The 21,151-nt window shown below is 40.1% G+C and overlaps 2 protein-coding genes across 2 annotated transcripts in view; both read left to right on the top strand.

Annotated features, from left to right (window-relative positions):
* The window catches only part of ahdc1 (AT hook, DNA binding motif, containing 1), a 36,002-nt gene extending 34,522 nt beyond the window's left edge, over positions 1 to 1,480 (top strand). Inside the window, exon 5 of the mRNA XM_072676232.1 lies at positions 51 to 1,480. The gene's annotated coding sequence lies outside the window, so the exon portion shown is untranslated. The remainder of the gene's footprint in view (positions 1 to 50) is intronic.
* A 4,030-nt stretch (positions 1,481 to 5,510) lies between these two features.
* Positions 5,511 to 19,311, top strand: LOC140552166 (probable methyltransferase-like protein 24). Its single transcript, XM_072676234.1, has 5 exons — positions 5,511 to 5,878; positions 7,359 to 7,457; positions 7,542 to 7,657; positions 14,249 to 14,483; positions 16,647 to 19,311. Exons 1-5 carry the CDS (start codon positions 5,573 to 5,575, stop codon positions 16,956 to 16,958), a joined length of 1,068 nt encoding a protein of 355 aa, XP_072532335.1. The 5' UTR covers positions 5,511 to 5,572; the 3' UTR covers positions 16,959 to 19,311.
* The last annotated feature ends 1,840 nt before the right edge of the window (positions 19,312 to 21,151 follow it).

Consider the following 21,151-nt stretch of genomic DNA (forward strand, 5'->3'; position numbering starts at 1 on the left):
TTTTACCTTTTCATTCTGCTAATACTTTTCTCGTTCCTTTTACATTTCAGGCGATTTGGACTAAGCCCTTTTCATATTTTTAATATTTTGTAAATGAGATGCCGCAGAAGACACTTACTAAGTAAGGCAGAGGAGATTTGGAAGTGTGGACTAAAAGCTGACTTCTCCAGCAGTGACAATCAAGATCCAAATTCACATCACATGCACACACACACACACACACACACACACACACACACACATGCATGCTCTACACTCACACAGTTGTGACTTGTTTACACATACACACACACACACATACAGACACACACACAAACAGGAATACTATCAAACACGAACATCTGAAACCGCACATTTACGCACAGATAGACACTCTCTCATGCACAAGGCCTGTTGTGGAGCTTGGGTGGAGTTTTTTTAAAGGATGGACGGGCACACTGCTTATATCTGATAGAAGAACTAACCTGCAGAAAAGCAGGAATCCTCTGAATGCAAGTATGACTCATTAAAGCTGAAACTCAGACATGCCTGCAACTGTCTGTCAAACTGATGTGAGAGACCACGCAAAAAAGATTTTGGACTACACACTGATCTCTCTCTCTCTTTCTCGTTTTCCCTCTTCTCTGATTCTCTTTCTGTGTCTATCTGTTTCTTCTAGTCTTGACATCATCTCTGACCATAAAACTGAAGAGATTAATACACACTCCGTCAAAAAATCCACCACCTTTTTATAGGGTTCTTTAATGCTGACCCTGCTACCTACTCAGACTTTACCCCTTATCTTACCTTATGTGCTATCTGCTCCAAGATACCAGCATCTGTACATAAGTCACACCAACAGACCCAGCATCAGAGGAGCAAACAACAGTAAGAGCATAGCTGAAGCTTAACCATTTACTGGAAGTTGTACAAACCCATTACAGAAAAATCATGAGAATGTTCCCTGAATCTCTGTTAGGACATGTAAGAGGTGATGTCAGTTTTTTTTAAGTGGCTTCAAATGGTTCAGCTTGGTCCTGTGCAAATAGTCACTGCAGTATTTTTTTAACAGGACCCTGGTCTGGTCCTGTGGGGGGGTCTGTCTGGATTGAATGCCCTCTTCTCTTGCTCTTGTGCTCGGCCTGCAGCATGGTCACACCCTACCCAGTTCTCGTCTCTCTGTGTTTCCATCATTTCATGTCAGAAAGGACAAACACTCATGCACTGACCCCAAAGATGCTGCTCTGGCAAAGGTGCTGAGAGGCCAGCCCTCTGGCCGATCTGGGCACAGAGGTCTGGAACTCAGGGTGTGGACAATGCCTATTCCCCTTCTCATCCCCCTTCTCCTTCTTTTTTTTCTCTCTCTCTCCACTGTTCCTATTTCTTGTGGTCCGCTGTGTCGTACAGTGATTTTTTGTGATGAAATACTGTATCTGTCTGTTCCATATACTGTATCTAAGGTGAATATTTAAATACACATTCTGTTCTTATCATTGCTTAATTCTGTCCAGCCTCCGCTTTGTGGGATTGTAGAGATGAGTGGGAAAATACTGCATATGAAGAAAAAGGCAGGCAACAGGAACAACCATGATAACACACACTATAATTTTGAACACATCGTTAAGTGGTCTCTTATTGTTCATTAAATGCTGCTTTGATTAGGTTGATAATAATGAAGACGGTTGATGGGGTACAGCGTTTTTGGTCACATGAGAACAACTCTACCTTTTAGTTAAGAAACAGCAGCAGTTCAACAATGGTTGAAGAAAAACCTGCCTCTCAAGGAAATTACAGATACACTCAAAATAAATTGTGTTTAAGCTTTGTTTAAGCATAATGTATTAAATTAAGCATAAAGTACAAATTTCAACAACTATTAAAACGCTCCAATGACAATAATGGCAATTCTGAAAAACACCCAAAGCTCAATGGCTATTCTATTTTTTTGTAATTACTGTCACCTCAGGGGCTGTTTATAAAAGATACACCCACACTATGTGTCCATATATAATGTTTGTGGACACCCCTTCTGAGGTATGCATTCAGTTACTAAGTTGCACCTATTGCTGACACAGATCTGCAAACGCACCCAAACACACAGCTTGTCTAGTCCCTGTAGTGAGGTACTGCCAATAGAATAGGACTCATGAACCTATTGGCACCATGCCTAATGCCAGGTGTATGCTAGAGGGGTATAAAGCCCTCCAGCATTGAGCTGTGGAACAGTAGAACTGTTCTCTGGAATGTTTACGCTTCATCCAGTACTTCTGGGATGAGCTGGGTGAGTTGAGGATGACGTGGGGTGGTCATCATCCAAGATCCTGACCTCACTTTCAGTGCTTCAACATTTAGTAGAAGGCCTTCCTTCGACAGTAGCGACAATTACACCAACAAAAGCAGGATAAACTCCATTTAAATACCTTTGATTTCGAAAGAAACAATGAATGAGAAGGTGTCCCAATACTTTTGTCCATATAGCGTATTTCTGTGCTAGTCTGACACGTGTTTATTACATCTAGATTTGAGTAGAAACCAGCTCCTTCTGCCTACAGTAGAACTAGCCAAAGTGCGGTCCACAGGCTAAAGTCATTTCTAAGGGTGTTTAATTCGGCCAGCAGGTCAGTTAATCTGACCAGTTACCATTTAAAAAAACTTACTGACAAACAAATGTTGAAATCTACGCACTGCCCATTTGAATTATTACAGTGCATATTGTTTTGTTTTTAGCTCTAAGCTCTTTTAGCGTTGTACTTTGACCCCTCCAGACAAAAGGTTTGAGTACCCCTTGTTTACTCAGCTCATTTGGTCTGACCAGTGAGTGGCGCCATGTGCCTTTGCTGAATAAAACAGGTATGCTAGATTGTCTAGTTCAAGACTGGCCTTCATTCTTCTGATCCCCTCAACGCCTCTGTGAGCAAGCAAGTAAGTAAATGCACATCGTCGCTGTCAGGCAAAAACCTTGTGTCTCCAAAATGGCAACTTTACATTAGAAGGAAAAACTTCTTAACTTCCAATGGAAGTCCATGTTCAAAGATTTGATTGCAAGTCATTGTGGAGCATTTTCATTGGTCCATTCATCATGAAATTCTGATACAATGTAAAGAATAACTGACAGATCAGTACACGAGTCCTTAAATACATACACTATATGGACAAAAGTGTTGGGACACCTGCTCATTCAAAATAGTTTATCCTGCTTTTGATGGAGTAACTGTCTATACTGTCCAGGTAAGGCTTTCTGCTAGAAAAATATTGGATGGAGCAGCAACCATCATTCCAGAGAACACAGTTCCACTGCTGCACAGCTCTATTCCTTTCCTCTACAGGGACTAGACAAGCTGTGTGTGTGTACATTTGCACATCTGTGTCAACAATGGGTGCAACTTAAAGTAGGTGAATGCGTTCATTAGAAGGGGTGTCCACAAACATTTGGACAGATAGTGTATGCGATAGAAGGAGCTACACTTCTATTAGAATAGTCGATTTGCTTGCAGCGTGTGTTTTGCAGCGATGGATTTCAGCGCCTCGTTGGTATTCCAGCCGTGCAGCGGCGCTCGCGCAGGCATTTGGAACAACGCGAGGCTTTGTGGCGTCAGACATTCTGATCCGAGCGCCTGGTTCAGACGAGGACACGAACGAGGGCGAAGGAGAAGTGAAGGGGGGGGGCTGATGAGCCGCGCTCAGCCTCTGTGGACGCGCAGTGTAATGCAGTAGATTACAGTTTAATGTGGCGCGTCCACCAATACTCAAACGCACCTGATTCAGACCCACAGTGCAGTGCATGTGTAGGTGACGTTAGAGAGAGGCTGACGTAAAGCTCGTGCGTTGGCGCACTGCGCACGCGCAGAACCAGGATCGCGTCCCATTGTGTTTGAAGTGCAGCCAGAAAGTTCAGTCGAGTCATTTTTACTGCACGCGGTTCATTTATTAATGATTTTATATTTCGCAGAGAGTGAAGTGTGGAGTTGTTTGGCTTTGTTCTAAAAATGTATCATTTGAATGATTTTGGAAAATGTGGATTTGCCTTGAATGATGCCAATCTGTAGTAAAAGGTCCAGATTATTGATATGTTTAAAGATATACTTCAGAAATAAATACTAATGAATACAAACGACTCAAATCAGTCACACAAAAAGTCAGCCAGCAATGAAATGTTTTATTAACTGTCCTATCACATGGCAAAATAAGCAAAAATGAAAAATACTATAGACAGAAAATATTTACACTATATATATATATATATATATATATATATATAGTGTAAATATTTTCTGTCTATAATATTTTTCATTTTTGCTTTATTTTTTCATATTTTGTTTTGTTTCATTTTTTCATATTTTTCATGTATATATACACTATACATAGCATGGTTAAGGGTGTTTAATAATAGGTAGAGTGTTTAATAATAGGTAGATAATACAGAAGATAGGAGATAGGAATAACTATATATTCCACCTTTGACTTATTTGACACTAGCAAGATGTCGTGGCATGGACTGTATTAGGTGACGGAAGGTCTTCATTATAGAGGTTAACTGGTCCACTGTGGAGAATCGATTGTTCTGTAGAACTCATTGAGTCCCTCTGGCATCAGTGGTCTGTGGGGCACCACTGTTATGCCACTCGGTGTACGAGAAGCCCATTCTCGGTACATGTTCGCTACAGTGGTTAGCGTTTTTGAGATACTACCGCCCTTCACCCACTACCCTATTATCATGCCCTTTTGGACATTGGTCAAATTGCATTCTTTGTCCATGATGATCGTTTCACACTCTACTACAGCTGACTAATGTGCTCACTTATTTATACATGCAGCACACCCTGTCACTTGTCATCTGTGACGTCCCAGGCCGAGGTAATTTCGAACCAGGTTGGTCATAATATTCTCACATGACGGTGACAGTAGGTGAAATGTGGTAGCATCTTGGAAACTGTGGGATGATCTGCAGCCACTGCATTGAAGGTGTACTATGAATTGATTTCTCACACATTGAAGGACTCCCAACGGCATAACAGTGGTGCCTGACAGACCATTAATGCCAGAGGAAAACAACGACTCTGGTATGTGGTATAGAGCAATCGCCAGCCCAGTGTGGATCAGTTAACCTCTGTAATTTACACCTGTGCAGTGTGCAATGCAATGAAAGATATGAGCATGGTTGAGAGTGCAAAGTGCAATGTGCAAAAGGGTGGTTGTGCAACATAATGGTGTGCAGTTTGAGCGGGAGTAAAATATGAAATAACTATGTTAAGTGTTGACTGTCCAGTGAATGTCCTGCAAGCAATATATGTAGCCTATGTGAGGTAGTAGTCCTAGTTACTGTTCTGGTTGAGAGCTTAAATAGTCTAATAAAGTAGATCTACGTTTTTGGAGGAGGGGGGGAGGTAATATTCTGGTGGTCCTGGGGTCACACCCCCTGGCTTCTGGCTGGATGCCTGTGCACTCCCCTTTGTGTGTTTGTGTATATAGGGGGGGTCGCTAAAGAATGCACATAATGCCGCTAGGCTAGCACTAGTGCGAGAGAGTGTCCAGCTGAGTCTGCTCCTCTCCTCGCAGAGCCCTGGAGCTATGCGGAGGGCTCCAAAGGGAAGGCATGGCGGCCTGCAGAAGTGGCGGACTTAGGGGCCTTCTTCCCGGGATATTCATGTTTGCTCTGCCGCTGTTGCTGCTCCTCCAGCTCATGGTCAGTTTGGCAGTGCTTCGTACTTCGCCAGGATCCGCTGAGCAGCCCGTCTTCACCGTCATCACCATAAAGGGGGCTGGGCGCCCCAGTGAGGCAGTGCGGTCAGCCGCAGTCAGCACCGATGTGCGCGAGGTGCGGGGTTTGGGGAACTGGCCGGAGGAGGAATCCGCAGGGCTGGCCGCCTACGAGGAGGAGGATGAACTGAACTCGTACAAGGTAACCACAACAGCCTTTACTGTGGAGCTGCTCAAGACAAGTGAACCATGTAGCCTAGTGGAGCAACGAGTTTAAGCGGAAGCCTAGTAGCCTGAGTTTGATGGTGTTGGTTGATACTGAGTGACCAGAAGGAACAAGAAAAGTTGATGGACAAAGGCAAACATGGGAAGCAGACCACAGAGGAGGGGAATCCCTCCTTGCTAAATGTGTGAAAGAGTAATCTCTCTCTCTCTCTCTCTCTCTCCTGCTCTGTGTGATTCAAATTTTCCTCCATTGTGTTACCATGGTTACTACATTACATTGGGTATTTGTGTGCCTTGGCAACAGATCCATTCATTGTTCCATCTTTTCTCTTAAAATGCACACATTTGAGTCAGACCCTATCAAGTTCCTGGGCTAGGGCAACACAAAGAGCACATTCTCTGACCCGAAAACATGCTGCAACTAAACCTTATCCTGCCAGAGGCATTTCACACACAAACACACACACAAAGAGAGTGAGAGTGTGGGTGTGTGTGTGTGTGTGTGTGTGAGAGAGAGAGAGTTCTAATGCACATTGCAAGTTATACGTACCTTCTAATATCTAAGAGTGAAATATAAAAATATGAAACTCTGCGGTACTACAGTACTGTGCAAACGTTTTAGGCACCTGTAGATGAAAAGGCTCCTTATCTGGGCATTGAGAGTGGATTTGCTCAGTAAAACACTAATAGGAGAATAAAATAAATAACATTCATACAGAAAGCAGGGGTTTTACATCACTGTGTTCATTAAAGCACCTCCAAAGCTCTCCCCAGGGGAGTCTAGTATTATTTATAGGTGTCCAACACTTGCTTTGGTAAATCAGTGCTTAATGATGGTAAATTAGGGAGAGCTGGTCACAGAATTGAACACACCCAGACACTGGCTATGGACATCCAGGATACACCTGGAACCAGGCTTTGTTCTTCAAACTAGCTCACAAGAACGTCTCGATACTTTCTTAATACTATTTGTTTGCCTGCATCTGTTCTGATGTGATCTGGAGTTTTTACTGTTTCTCTCTATTTCTGAGAGAAATGGCTTAAAGTAATGTGCTGAAGTGCACAAAAGCATCTGCACAGTTCTGTACATAATATAGGAATACTGAAATAGATGGTAATGTATGGGATATAAATGTGGAAATATGTGGTACAGCATGTTAATCAGTTGTTAATTATTTTTTTAATTATTGTAGCAATATTAATTTCCCCCACATTCATATTTCAGAAGGATGTAATATGCAAATGACCAAAGACCAATTTTTATTGTGGGCTGTGAACATTCTGACCATTCTAGATGTTCCAGATAAGTGTTGATGAGTGTGGTAATATGAGTCCTGGCCAAAGTGATGCAGGCCATTCTTTAATCATGTGGTGTAAGGTGTTCACTAGTGCATTTGTAACATTGCAGTGTGATATGCTTGGTGTATGTCATAAATGAAGTGGAGGTGTCTCTGTAGGTCACTGATAGAGAGTTTGTGCTTCAGCCATGGGCATCAAGACAGCCATCCTTCAGCGCTGAAGTGCACCGTCTCACTCAGTTCATCAGTACCCCAGAGGTATCCACTCACACAGAGGTATGCACACACACATCCATGCATAGGTACACAGGGACTCAGTGCAGTTGCTCCTCGTTTCTTCAGGTCAATTGTTCCAGGTGGCTTGGTACAAGTGGTTCTCGGCCCATGATGGAACGTTCTGAGACGCTGTGCATGGACCCCTGGGCCAGTGGCAATACATGTGTGGCTTACTCTTTCAGGTAAACACTTATTACACTTTTTCCACAGTTGTGCGAGGAAATTTGTAGTTGGATTCCACCAGTACTTAAAGAACACTGACCAGCTGCACGTTTCCTTATAAGGCACATAATTAGTATTTAGTGGGCCTATAATTAGAGGTAGTGGAGTACAGTGTGTAATATGTTGAATAAAACTAATTTGTAAACTTTTTCTTTTGTCTATTTCAATTTATCAGAAAAAGTGTAATTGTCTTAAAGTTTAGTGTTATTATGTTTATGGGATGTTGCCCAACACTAAGCCTATAAAACCTCCTTCCTGCATGTTCTGTACGTTCTATAGGCTCCAATGTGGTCATTATTTCATAAACGTTCACAAAGAGTATGATTATTAATATTGGGTGAAATGTACAGACATTATTGAAATACATGGAATTGTAGAGGTGGGTGATATGGCAATATTTGATTGTATTGTGATAAATGTTGTCTGTGTGTTAAAATGCGTGTACCATGTGATGCTGGCCAGCACAAGCGCCTGTTAGCTGATCAACAAGTGCTTCAGAGTTAGGGATCCGGCACACTCTTCTGAGCCACCTGGTTGCCTGGTGATGCTGCATTAGTGGCAGTTTGAGAAGAGACAGTGGCTGACTTCACATGTATCAAAGGAGGCATGTGCTTGTCCTCACCCTCCCACTGTCAGGAGCAATAGTAGGAATCCTAGTGGGTGGGTTAAATGGAAGAAAAGCCCATATGCATTACCAGACACTAGATCATCTTTCCTGATATAAATTATAGTTGTTAATTGGTCACTTCCATTCCTGTTTCTATTAGAGTCATTTTGTCTTCGGTCTTGACCAAAGTCAGTAAAGAAGGCTGTTTGACTTGGTCAGAGGAAAAAAGTCTACCATGGACCTCCATGGTTACTTCAGTCATATGTTTTGTTTTGTTGTCCTGCAGTAAAGGTAAAACATGTTGAACACCACCTTCTCTGTTAAGGAGTGTGTGTATAAACTCTAGGCAAAAATGGTTCTATATACTTTTGAAAAAGCATCCAAATGTTTCTGAATTGTCAGGGTCCTATATAGAACCAATGCGTTTCCTAAGGAACCCTTGAGGAATGATTTTGTAGGAGTGTAGTTGGATCTTAGCCTTATCCTGCTGCTGCTTTACATCATCAGTAAATAGATGATAGATGTTGCAGTTCTACTGGAAGTCATACAGGTTCCTGCCTCCATGTTTCGTAGAGAGTAAAGTCATTTAGAAACACAGTTTTGAGAACACAGTTCTCAGCTGGTTTATTTCGGCTGTGTATGCAAAATACAGTAAACCTATTTGCCAGTTGCAGTATTAAGGGAACTTTTCTGCAGCTGTGATTCTTTTGTGCAGCGCAAATTGAATATTCTTATTCTTTAAACTACCGCTGTGTGTTTTTTGTGGTCTGCTAGGTTGTTCACGGTTGCTAAGCTCAACATTGTATTCTTTACAATATAGCAAACAGTTTATTATGACACATTTAATGTTATGCCTTGGTTTGTGTTTCACTTTTTCTGATTCTCAGCCTCATAATGGCCTGCTTTACTAGCAACAACATTTTTGGGTCATCACACCAGCAAAAAAACCCCAGATACAAATGCCACATCTAGAATCTACACTAAATGTTTTGGGAACTGTCCTGTGTATTAACTAATTTTGCAGTGACACACTGCTTGGAAATAAACAACTGACAAGCCAATATCCAATTATTTAGGATACTCTAAATTGAGAGAACAGTGAATAAAACGGGCTGTAATTTCCACACAGTTCCACTATGTCTGGACCAGCTGATAGTCTGGACTTTAATGTTTTCACTTCATGCTTAATGTAAACTCTAGTGTGAAGCAGTACATACACCTTGTCACTGTCCATTTTCTGTAGACTATACTTTATATTCTATACCACAGTGCTTCCAATGATGCAAATAGAAAATGTTTAAACCTGATTCTTTTTTTCTCACAAATGACTGTATGGAGCACATGACTGGCTTTTCCAGCTGACATTTCAGTCGTACTTATAACAAAGACTGCTTTTGAAAGATGTCGAGTGCTGACAATAGAGCTCCACAGTTCTTCTGTAGCATCGTTGTGTTTTAGAGAGAACCGGGTGTTTACTGGAGGAGTGTTTATTTGTGAAGCAGAGGGGAAGGACTGTTCTGTTTACATTCCCAGAGAAGAAGGAGGTTGGGGGTTTTCCTGTACACTGCAAAACGAGAAAAAGGACAGAAGTTGATTTTAAATGTTTTTGGGATTGAATTGGTGTAAGTTATTGCTTATGTTCAGCTAACTTTATTCAGTTCATTTATGCTTTGCGATGAAGTAGTAGTGAATAGCAAAAGAGTTGACAAACGAACAAATCATTACAGTTTCTGTTAAAGTACCTCAAGAAACTTTACCAGAATTAAAGTAATTACAAGTATTAAATTACCTAAATATTTATTCTAACTGATACTACTTATTTAATAGACTGAGTTGTTGAGATATTGTTTCAAAAAATGTCTTTACGTAAGAGAGAAAATAGGTATAGGTTTTAGAATTTATTCCATTATAAGTTCTGACCTAAATATACTTAAAGAATGAAGCACAATGAAGTGTTAACAGATTTATTAGATGTTTTATTACTGGTTTTCCAAATAATTTCGATGCTATTCATTCATGTAAGACTGTACTGTAACAAAACAACATCTGTAAAGGCTGTAGAAAATGTTCTGCCAAAAAAATACAGAAATTCTGTCATTCATTTAATGGCTATGCATCAAAATTCAGCACAAATTATGTGTAAATAAAGAACATTCATAATCTGTACAATTCTGTATGTTTCCTCCCAGTTAAAACAGAATCATTCAATCCTTTAGTGATTTGTGCACTGCCTTTAGTCTGCTACGGACACTGGTTTTCAAAACAACCAGGAGTCCTGTGTCTGGCCCTCTTTCTGTACACCAGACTTGAGATAGCAATCTTAACTGAACTGATGAGAAAATTGATTGACCTACTGTTTGGATGCGTTTGGAGGCTGCCTCCAAAAATTCTGGTTTGAAGCTGATTCATTTTCTCCCCGTTCACACTTGTCACAAGTGACTAGTATCTGGCTTGTGTCCTGACAAGATTTTACCATGCATTTACAATTGGTAGTCAAATGCGTCTCTGGTTGGTGAGACTGGAATCTGATTGCTTTGTGGTACAGAATATGCAAATTTGCTTGCTACTCAGAAATTATTACTGGTGTTTCTGTTGTTCTGGGAGGAGTTTTGGTTGTTGAATGCATTTTGGAGAGACAGATGTGTTTACACTGCTATAACGTGACTCAGATGCATCTCAGAACACCTCCTAAAGTGGTTTGAGTGATGGTATTTGTATCTGGTTTCAGCTGTGCTTACACTGGCATTTTTATGTGGCTTGACCTTATCCAGATCCAGAATCCTGATACTCAAGACGCATGAAGTGACCAGGTGTAAACAGGGTCTTTGTGATTCAGTTAATTCATTTCAAGCTTTTACGTATTGTAGGTTTTACACGACCCCAAGTAAACTGTATCTAATGAAATGTATTTTTTCCTTTTCTCCCTGACCTTTGTCTTAATGGTCAATGAACACTTCAGTACTGGGTCTGTCCTGCAGTTACAAATGATTGTTTTTTTCCTCCTTATCTGACCTCATTAATACTGACATACCATTTCGTCAGAGGCTGTTACTTTTAAATGATGACTCATCTTTCACACTATCTAGCCTGCAAACACATATCCTGTTTGTTGCTCTAACAGAAGCAAGAAAAGTGTTAGTTCTACACTGTCAGCACCACATTCCTATATGCAATTGTTGCTATGCTTTCTTTACATTTATGGGAATGTTAGTAGGCAGAATGCATTGTCACTCTCAGTGTAGATCAGTTAATCCTTCTACTTAGTTAACTATTCATAGTAACAGAAATGTTATGTATATATATTTATATTTATTTTAAGTTAACTGAGTAGAAGATGAACTGATCTCCACAAGGCAAAACGTTAATGATGAAACACTCTCCACCAAGCAAAGAATTTACAGAGGGTTAATCAGTGACCAGAAATCTTTGGTTAACTACACTGGTCAACATAAGATAAAGCAGTAAAAGGCCATTGGTCATAACCAATTGAGACATGAATAAACAAAAGATATGTGCATGCATGGTTAATTAAGTGTCAGTGTCAGAAGTACATGTTTGGAATTGGCCTCGCTCTGCATCTGGGACTGCAAATGTGTGTGTTAAAGTAACACTCAGAGGCCATAAAATAGTACTTGCTGCAGCGTTATCAGCTAAGCTAAAAGACGTTGACACCCTCTTTAGAGTAAGACACACAAACTAATGCACAGTTTGACCCAGCTCACACAGTCAGAGAGGGGCAGAAGTCACATGTAACTTTAACTGAGGCCTGCCTAATACAGAAGTTATTGCATAAGGAACACTTGGTGATCAAGCATTTTATTCATTTATCAGGAATTATTAAATATTTATAAAGGCTGTTAAGCAGTTAATTTCAAAACTTAATTTCAATTAATTGCATGATTTGTAGTTACATCTAATTTTGTTGAGTTTTTTGATCGATCTGGAGGTTGACGCGTCCATTGTTTTCAGCCCAACGCTGACAAATGTGCTCTGTCACTTATTAACAGGGCTAACGCTACCCACAGCCTTCATTTTAACTTAAAGCAAAATTTTTACCTTAAAAAATCATGCTGTTGCCTGACTGCCTGTAACGGGGAGAATAGCGTCTCTATTGTTGCTACACCAGGCTCAGCACTTCTGCTCTATGTAACACTCATGAGAACTGCGCTATGCTGTAAAAGTCATGTTTATGTGAAATCCTGTAATATTACTGGACTGCCTCATTCCACATGCTTCTTTCAGATAGCAGTTCTGTATCTCTGGTTCTGTACGGTTCTGTGCATGAATACAGCTTGTTAAATCATGAATTACACTTCTCGACTCTAGGGGGAGCCCAAGAGCAACAAATGCCAATTTTCACATAACGATGCTTTAAGTTTTGAAATGGCTCCGTCTTTCTTAATGGCCTTTCTACATCATTCAGTGATTTAAAGAGTATAGATTGACCTCTGTTTATATTTTTTACCCAACTTCCCTCCCCTGTTTCTCCCAAATACCCAACACACTGGTTAGTACTCTCCCCCACAATGCTCCGGACACTTGGAGAGTGAGGCCTCTTCCAACACGTGTGCAGCGATTCACCCCCTCTTTTCAAACTGGAGCCTGATTAAATGTTACTGGATAGTCAAGACGCTCTGATGAACTGATGTGGGGAGCGAGCGAGCCATCTACCCACCCAGAAAGTGCAAAGCTAATTGTGCTCTCATGAGCTCCGGCTCCTGATGACAGACAGCATGACCTGGAATACAAACCAGCAATTCACTGGCATAGTGGCACCGCCTTAGTCCACTGAGACCTCTGGACCACTGGGAGCCCTAAAGGTTGACATCTAATATTGGTCTGACTCAATTGAAGGCTGGAGTGTTGTGCACTGAACTTTCAGCTTGCACTACACATTCTGCGTAGGGTCAAAACTAACTTGCGTTAACTGCACTATTTTCAAGCTGCATCAAATGAGATTGCTTTTATTGATTGTGTGTTATTACCATGTTACCTCCTTAAGCATTAATTATTAGCAGTGTGGCAAACTAGCCACTGTTAGCAAACATTAGCTAACATACACCAAATGGACACCTGCTGATTTCTTGTTTCTTCTGAAATCAAGGGTATTAATATTTAAAAAAATTATTAATTAATAAAGTGCCTGGAGCAACTGTCTCTACTTTTCAGGGAAGGCTTTCTACTTGGATGACCATCACCCAACCTGACTTCTCAGCTCATCCCAAAAATGTTGGATGGCGCACCAACCATCATTCCAGAGAACACAGTTCCACTGCACCACAGCTCAATGCTGGGGGGCTTTATACCCCTCTAGCCCACACTATATGTTCAATGTGCCAATATGTTCGTGTTTATCTGCGCCAGAGAATCCTATTCTATTGGCAGTACTTCTCTACAGGGACTAGACAAGCTGTGTGTGTGCATTTGCACATCAGCGACGGGTGCAACTTAAAGTAGTTGAATGCATTCAAAAGCAAAGCATTGCACTTCTGAGAGAGAAGCTCATGCTGACAATGACTAAGGGAGTAAACAAAGGATAAGAATCGCAAAGATCTCATAATTATCATATAATTACCATGTTATTAACACCACATTTGAATGTATAACCATGGTGAAAAGTTAACTAGCTAGAGTCTCACTGTCTGTCTGTCTTTCTCTCTCTCTCTCTCTCTCTCTCTCTCTCCCTATCATGATGTTAGAGACTGGTGCATTCTCTGCTGCAGTGAGGTGGCAGTTAGAACTACCACAGAGTTGTTCCAACATATGCTTGAAAATAAGGAAAAGTTATAATGAAATGCTGAAACAGAAACATTGCATTTTAATTACACAAAAGAATATTTCATAAAAAGACATGTTTTTTTTTACAGTGTGTGCCAGATGTGATTAGCACTGTGCGTTCTCTCTCTCTCTCTCTCTTTCTCTCTCTCACTCTCTCTCTCTGCAGTCTAGATGGGAAGGATGCAGTGTTTTTGGAGTCCACACTAAGCATGGGATGTGAGGTGCATCGCTTTGACCCCAGCAGACGGCTCAGGCATGCTAGCGGTTCTGGATTAGGATCCATACAGCACCATCAAACTTGGCTGGATTGGAGACGCCCCCACAGTCGTCCTCGCAAGGGGGTTCTGAGCACTATGCCTCGCAGGCTGGTGGACATCATGGACTCCCTGGGCCACAGAACGGTACTGACACACATCTGTCTGCTCATTTTGATTCTGTTAGCAGCACAGAATCCCCTGTCTGATGCTTTATCACCATGGAGATAGTGTCTGTGGTCACGCATGGCTACCATGGCAACAGTGTCTGGTGACTCATATAGAGATGTGATGTCCTCAGGGAATATGTGTATGTTGTTGTTAATCTTTGATCATTAGATAGAGACTCTGCTCTCTCCATGGGGAACACACGGGTTCCTTAGTGGAGAATGCCTCATTTCACATTCTCTCTGACGTTTTCTCTTCTGTCTTTTTACTTGCCTTGTATGTTCATCTTCTTTCTCTTCTATTGCCTGTGGTGTGTATTGATTGCAGGTGTGCATACTGTGCTTTCATAAAAAGTGTTATATTGACCACCTAGAAAGCAAGTCAGTCTATTAAAATCAGTTACCAAATTTCATTTTTTGGCCCGAATAAAATTTCAGATGTTTGTTTCTTTATTGTTTGTATCAGTACTATGCAAATAGCTCTTCTGGTCACATTTGTGTATTCTCTGGAGTTTTTAAATGTAATTCCAAACTGGATAAAAACTACATCTAATCGAATAACAGTGAAATTTGAGATGTCGGGATGCACTGAATCCTAATAGAGTTTGGTCAGAAATCTACACCCCAGTTGATGTTAGTATTTCTAAGTAAACATATTTTAAGCAGCATTATGCAAGTATTGGCATTTCAAGCATTGGCATTGGCTCCCCCTACAGTCAGGATGTGCAGTTCATGCCTTGAGCCACTCCAAAAGGATGTGCTTTACACGTGTATTTCTGGACAAGCTGAGAGATACAGAACTACAATTGGAAGTGAAAGAAGCGTGTGGACTAAGGTGGTAAAGTAATATTACAGATCTTTACACAAGTTTGACTCAGGTTAAACCTGCGTTACATAGTTCTTACGAGTGTTGTCCTGCCTACTTCACAGGGGTAAACAGTTTACTTAGCAGCATTCCATGCTTAGAGCAGCAACGATTGAGATGCTATTCCCTCTATTACAGTAAGTGGAGAATCACACTGATTCTGAAGCTGGCATTTTAAGGTAAAATGCTACGTAATATTGCTTTAAAGGCTTTATATGAAAGTAAGTAGCCATTTAACCTTCCTGCACACCAATATCCTTAGGCTTATAATTCACAAACTTAATCGACAACAGTGCAAAATGATTAAGCTATGATTAAAGCAACATTGTGTAGCTTTTACAAATAACAGCTTCAGAATCATGTTGATGCTCCACTGACTGTAACAGTGAGAATATCATCTCTGTCTCTTGTCGTTCCAGGCTGGAACGCTGCATTGGCACTATGTAATTTTGGTGGAGCTTCTTGAGACCTCTCTGCAGAACTGTGTAACGCTGCGTATCCATATCATATTTATGTAAAATCCTGCATCATGCCACATGCTTCTTTACCTTCAGATGCCAGTTCTGTATCTCTCAGCTTCTCAATGCATATATAAAACTGTACATAAGGGGGCGCTCACATGGTGGTTTGTATGAACTGCAGCAGTGTATAAGTGAATTACAGTCAACATAATAGAGTGAATGTTAAATGATCTGATATCAATAATTTGTTGGCATTTAGTTGAGTGGAAGCTTATTCACTGGACAGTATCCCCATGTTTGCTCAGGGAAACACATCTAACCACACACAGATTTGATTCTGTTATGATTCTTTAGAATTGAGTTCTTCTTGACAGCTCAAATAGATTATAGATGCGATCTCTTTAGTTTTAAATGTGTCTGTATCTCTTTGCTGTTTTTCTGTTTGTAGGGCTTTATGGGCTATAAAATACCAGTGTTCTCTTTTTCCAATGAAGTCTTACACAACACTCGTCAAAATAAGCATGCTTCAGATGGTTCTGCCATAGAAGAACCACTTTTGGCTCTGTATAGAAGAGATCAGTGAGTGTGAAGACATCAGATGAAGAACCTGCACTTGATGTAAAAAGCTGTTTACTAATTGAAAGGCTCTCCAGACTTGCACATCTCTATTACAAACATGGAACCATGGAAGTTCTTTATGGAACCAAAATGGATTTTTCTATGGAATCGCTCAAAGTATCATTTGACACATCTCCATTTTTAAGAGTGTGTATGGTCACTCTTCATCTTGTTCACGTGTTCTTCTGTGTGTGAATAGGTGGATGTTGTGCGAGCAGATCTGGAGAGTGCAGAGTGGCGTGTGTTGGAGAGTTGGGTTCAGGACGGAACTCTCAGAAAGGTCAATCAGCTCATTCTGACTGTTCATCTACGTTGGGCGGGGTTCGAAGTCGGCGGGACTGAGCTGGAAGTAGTGCGATTCTGGTACAGTGTACTGAAGGCGCTCCACAACTCAGGACTCCATCTCGCTCACTCAGCTTCTGGACCAGGACACACAGTACTGAGGCATGAACTTCCCGGCACACACAGCTCATACACACTCAGCTGGGTCAGGATCAGTGCGCACCTCTAATTTGTGGTAACAAACTGCAAATTGTCTGATTCCTCACAAGGAGGCAGAGCTTTGATGACTGGATCGTCACGATCAGCCACTGAGAGGAAGGACAGAAACTGGTATGACTGTGCTGCATGAAACTGACCTTTTAGAAGAGAAATGATCTTCCTATTAGACGGTGTAGTATTTGAAAGTGTGCTGGAAGACTTTTGAGTGTGCAGTTCATGATGACTAAGTTGAATGTAGACACAGACCAAAAGATTCCAGATTTCAAGGTGATTGCTGTATTGACTTGAATTTTGTTATGGTTAATTTTTCTCTTGAATGTATTTTATATTCACAAAATACTTTGTAATTAAAAATATTTTGTAAATTAATTTAAAAAAAACAAACAAAAAAAGAAATATCACATTTGTGCTCAGTGTCGTTATCGGCCTGATACTGGTCAAGCTCACTGGATCGGATATCAAAAGAAAAAAGGTACAATCCAATCTATTACCCTAAACTGTCAAGTAAATATGTGGTTCAAGGCTACATGCTGGTCCTCTAGACCTCATAACTCAGGATCAGTGTAGCTTACAGGCAGATACACTTATTATAACAAGCAGCAGTACTTACCCTGTCTAAGCTTGATTTTATGGTCTAGCAACAACTGCAGGCGTGAAGTGTATTCATGATTAAAATATGGTCAAATTTGTATGAATATTAAAATTCTGTTCAGATTCTAAATTAGCCTAGAATCTCATGGAAATAACAATGACAATGCTTTGGAGTTTTTAGGTGAATAAAGGTCAATAAAGTCAACCTATCAGAAAATTACACAAAAATGGTCTTGGGGCCTGTCCCTGCCTTGCTCTTGTTTCTGCCAAATGAAAAAGGATTTCACAAAATACCAGCAAATCCTGGATCCAAATTACAAACCTTGGGTGAAAAGGCTGAAGCTGAAAAGAGTATGGCTTCTGTCTGCTGGACATTAAAGGTTTATCAGGATTTTTAATACACAATATTTATCACAATATTGTCATGCAGACAAAATTCTTCAGTAGCTGCAGATTCTAAAAACTGCTATCCAAATACTGTCCCATGGTACAGTGTGTTTTTCTACTCCACCCAATTAAACAGGATGACTGGATTAATTACACCTTCTATAGTGAAACGTGCAGTTGGTCACTGTTTATTAGGTACTGACAATATTGACAGTGTGCTCATAAAAACATATTGTGTGTCATGGTAACAACATTTATCAATTTGATAAAATATTATCAGACATATTATCACCCCTACTTCTACAAAAGGATCATGATCCAAAACATTCCTCAAAACTACCACAGACTACCTAAAGAGACAGACTACAGCTTTTGAAATGGCCCTTACAGTCACCTCACCCAAATACAGAAAATTACATAATTCATAATCCTATCATAGATAACAGAGAATATGTGGATATACCTTTAACAAGCTGTGCATCTAAAACAAACCAGGAATATCTCTGAACTACAGGCCCTGCAAACAAGAGTGGGACCAATTTCAACAACAAGAACTGAAAGATCTTTAAAAGCTTGTAAAAGTCCTCATTCTGTATGGTGCCCAGACTTTTGCACAGACCACATTGATGATATAGATATTTTTATTTAAGCCTGCGCATTTCAATTTGCTGAGAATGTTATGATTTGTGTTTACTATTTCTCTAATTAATATGACCATAAAATGTTTCATTTGGCCTGGGATGCCTAAGAACCCAAGATGTATGTAAATAGCCTCTGTTGTGATTGGCTGCTCTGTAAAAGCTATTTAGACTGAAACACTCCTCATTATTACCTTTAATATGAATGGGTGTGGCTAACCTGCTGTTAACTGAATAGGCAGATATCAGTGAGTTCCTTGGAAACAGTGAATTCAAGCCCTTTGCTTTTAAACAGGATCCAATATTTAATATATATACCACAATTTCTCCTATTTACTCCCTGTTTTTCCCAATTGGATCATGTTTTAATTACTGAAGTGTGCAGTGGGCTGGATGTAACTGGAGGATTGAGGTTTTCATTAACGTTTGTCATCACTTGGGATTAAAATAGTGAGACTTTCTTTTGTTTGTCTTTTGTGTGTGGTATGCGGTGCCATCTAGTGGCGAAGGTTTGGAGCTGCAGCTGTTTCTTATTGAGTCCAAAGACCTTGAGCTGAATCCAATTTCTACGGATGTCCAAAGCTGTTTTTCTTTTTCATTTTCCATCAGATTTAACATTGGACTTTTTTGTTTTGGCATACTCATCATGACTGAATGGAACTGGACAGATCTGTCACTGTCATGTAGCAATTTCTGAAGTTGTATCCTTATAAATATCAGGAGAAGTAAAAACACACTTTATCACTATTATTGTCAGTGTCTAAGTTCTTACAACAGTTCTGATATACTGATTGCACTGTCCACCCAAAAGTACATGTGATAAGATTTAAAAAATATGAAATGGTAATTCGGGAGAGTTCCTGGCTATCATTCACTGCTTTTGTTCTTGTTGTGTCTAAAGCACAATATTAAAAAAGAGGTTCATTGTAGAATGCTATTTTTACATTTACACTTCTAACACTTCGCCAACGCCCTTATCCAGAGCAACATACATTTAAATCATGTTACACATGTAGGTGAATATAAAGTGTAGGATATGTTGGGCTTGTCTGCTCAGTAAACAGTGTTCACTGCACCAACCACTACGTATAATAGAATTTGAAAGCTAAAATGTTTTTTGGCTGGATAAATGGTTTTACACCATATGGACAAAAGTATTGAGACATCTGCTCATTCATTGTTTTATTTTTTTTCTTAATGCAAGGGTATGAAAAAGAGTTTATCCTGCTTTTGTTGGAGTAACTGCCTCTACTGTCCAGACAGGTTCTGCTATAGTTATGAACCATTTTTGCTTAGAGTACATTTCAGGAGTCAGGAGGGATGTAAGATGTGTATTTATTAATAATACAGATAAACAGCCATGTTTATGTTTTTGCATGTACAGAGACATCATACTCTCTACATCTCTAAGAATATGTGACCCTCAGGGCAAAAGAGGGGGAAAGATGTTTCTCTCGTCTTTTATTTTAGCTACCTTATTATGAAACACCCATTGTATTGTTTAATATTACTGTAATATTGTTTGAGATTTATTTTCTTCATAGAATGAATGTTATAATAAGAACTGATTTCAGTAAAATGCTCTTTTTTAGACCTCAGCTGCTAAAACAACATTATGAACATTTTCAGGTTCCTTGTGTAAACGCTCCAGTCGCACATTCTGACTGCTAACACAGAAATCCTCCCAGTTCCGTACAAACAAGCTCATTCTGTGCAGGATATGCAGAAGTTGAATCTGATAACCACTTCAGACATTTCACATTCCTTTCACAGTCTCCACTGGGTCTCTTGCAGGTTTTTTTTTTTCGAGGCTACAGATCACATTTGGGCTAAATTTGTATCTGTAGTCACTGGTGTTGTAAACCTGTCATTAAAACTGAAACTTTGGGCTACCAACATCTAGCCTAATCTTAGCCCACCATTAAACACTGCCTTTCAAAGGGGGCTACGATCTGACTGCCTACATTAACATCAAATCAACTAAAACCTGCCAGTTGAAATGCAAACTGCAGACGCTCCTATTTTTAAGTGTCAGGAGAGAAACATATGTACTATATATATATATATATATATATATATATATATATATATATATATATATATATATATATTAAATAAATACATACATATTTAAGGATCTCAATTACCTACATTTACTTGATGAAACGACGTATTAACTGAAAGGGAACAGATTTTTGAGGGAACAATTTATTGAACTGAGATCATCTTTCATGTCTCTATTTTTTTTTTCTACTTTGGTACTTTAGGGGTTTCGTATAATCAAACTCGGTATGATATAGTGTTTCTCGTCCCTACTCCTTTAACTAAAGATTTGAAACCAAGGATTTCGCCATACTTCGGATGTGTTCGAGCAAGCCCGAAGGTCAGGAATGCCCAGGCCTCGCTGCTCAGACGGGGAACAGATGTTTTCAGCCCATACGGGTGGAGTTCTGCTCAACTCACAGCCACATTTCCAGACCCACCCCTTCTGGACGTGATTGACAGCCGAATCAACCAATTGTGTCTCAGGAGCTGTTCACGTCGTCCAATGAGAAGTTAGCAAATCCGGGCCCCTGAGGTCGGTGCC

This window comes from Salminus brasiliensis, chromosome 3, assembly GCF_030463535.1.
Source record: "Salminus brasiliensis chromosome 3, fSalBra1.hap2, whole genome shotgun sequence".
NCBI classification, from domain to species: domain Eukaryota; kingdom Metazoa; phylum Chordata; class Actinopteri; order Characiformes; family Bryconidae; genus Salminus; species Salminus brasiliensis.

Coding starts and splice junctions, on each gene's coding strand:
- LOC140552166 (XM_072676234.1), top strand. CDS start 5,573: ATGGCGGCCTGCAGAAGTGGCGGACTTAGGGGCCTTCTTCCCGGGATA. Junction 5,879..7,358: donor ATGAACTGAACTCGTACAAG/GTAACCACAACA, acceptor GTGTCTCTGTAG/GTCACTGATAGAGAGTTTGT. Junction 7,658..14,248: donor TGTGTGGCTTACTCTTTCAG/GTAAACACTTAT, acceptor CTCTCTCTGCAG/TCTAGATGGGAAGGATGCAG.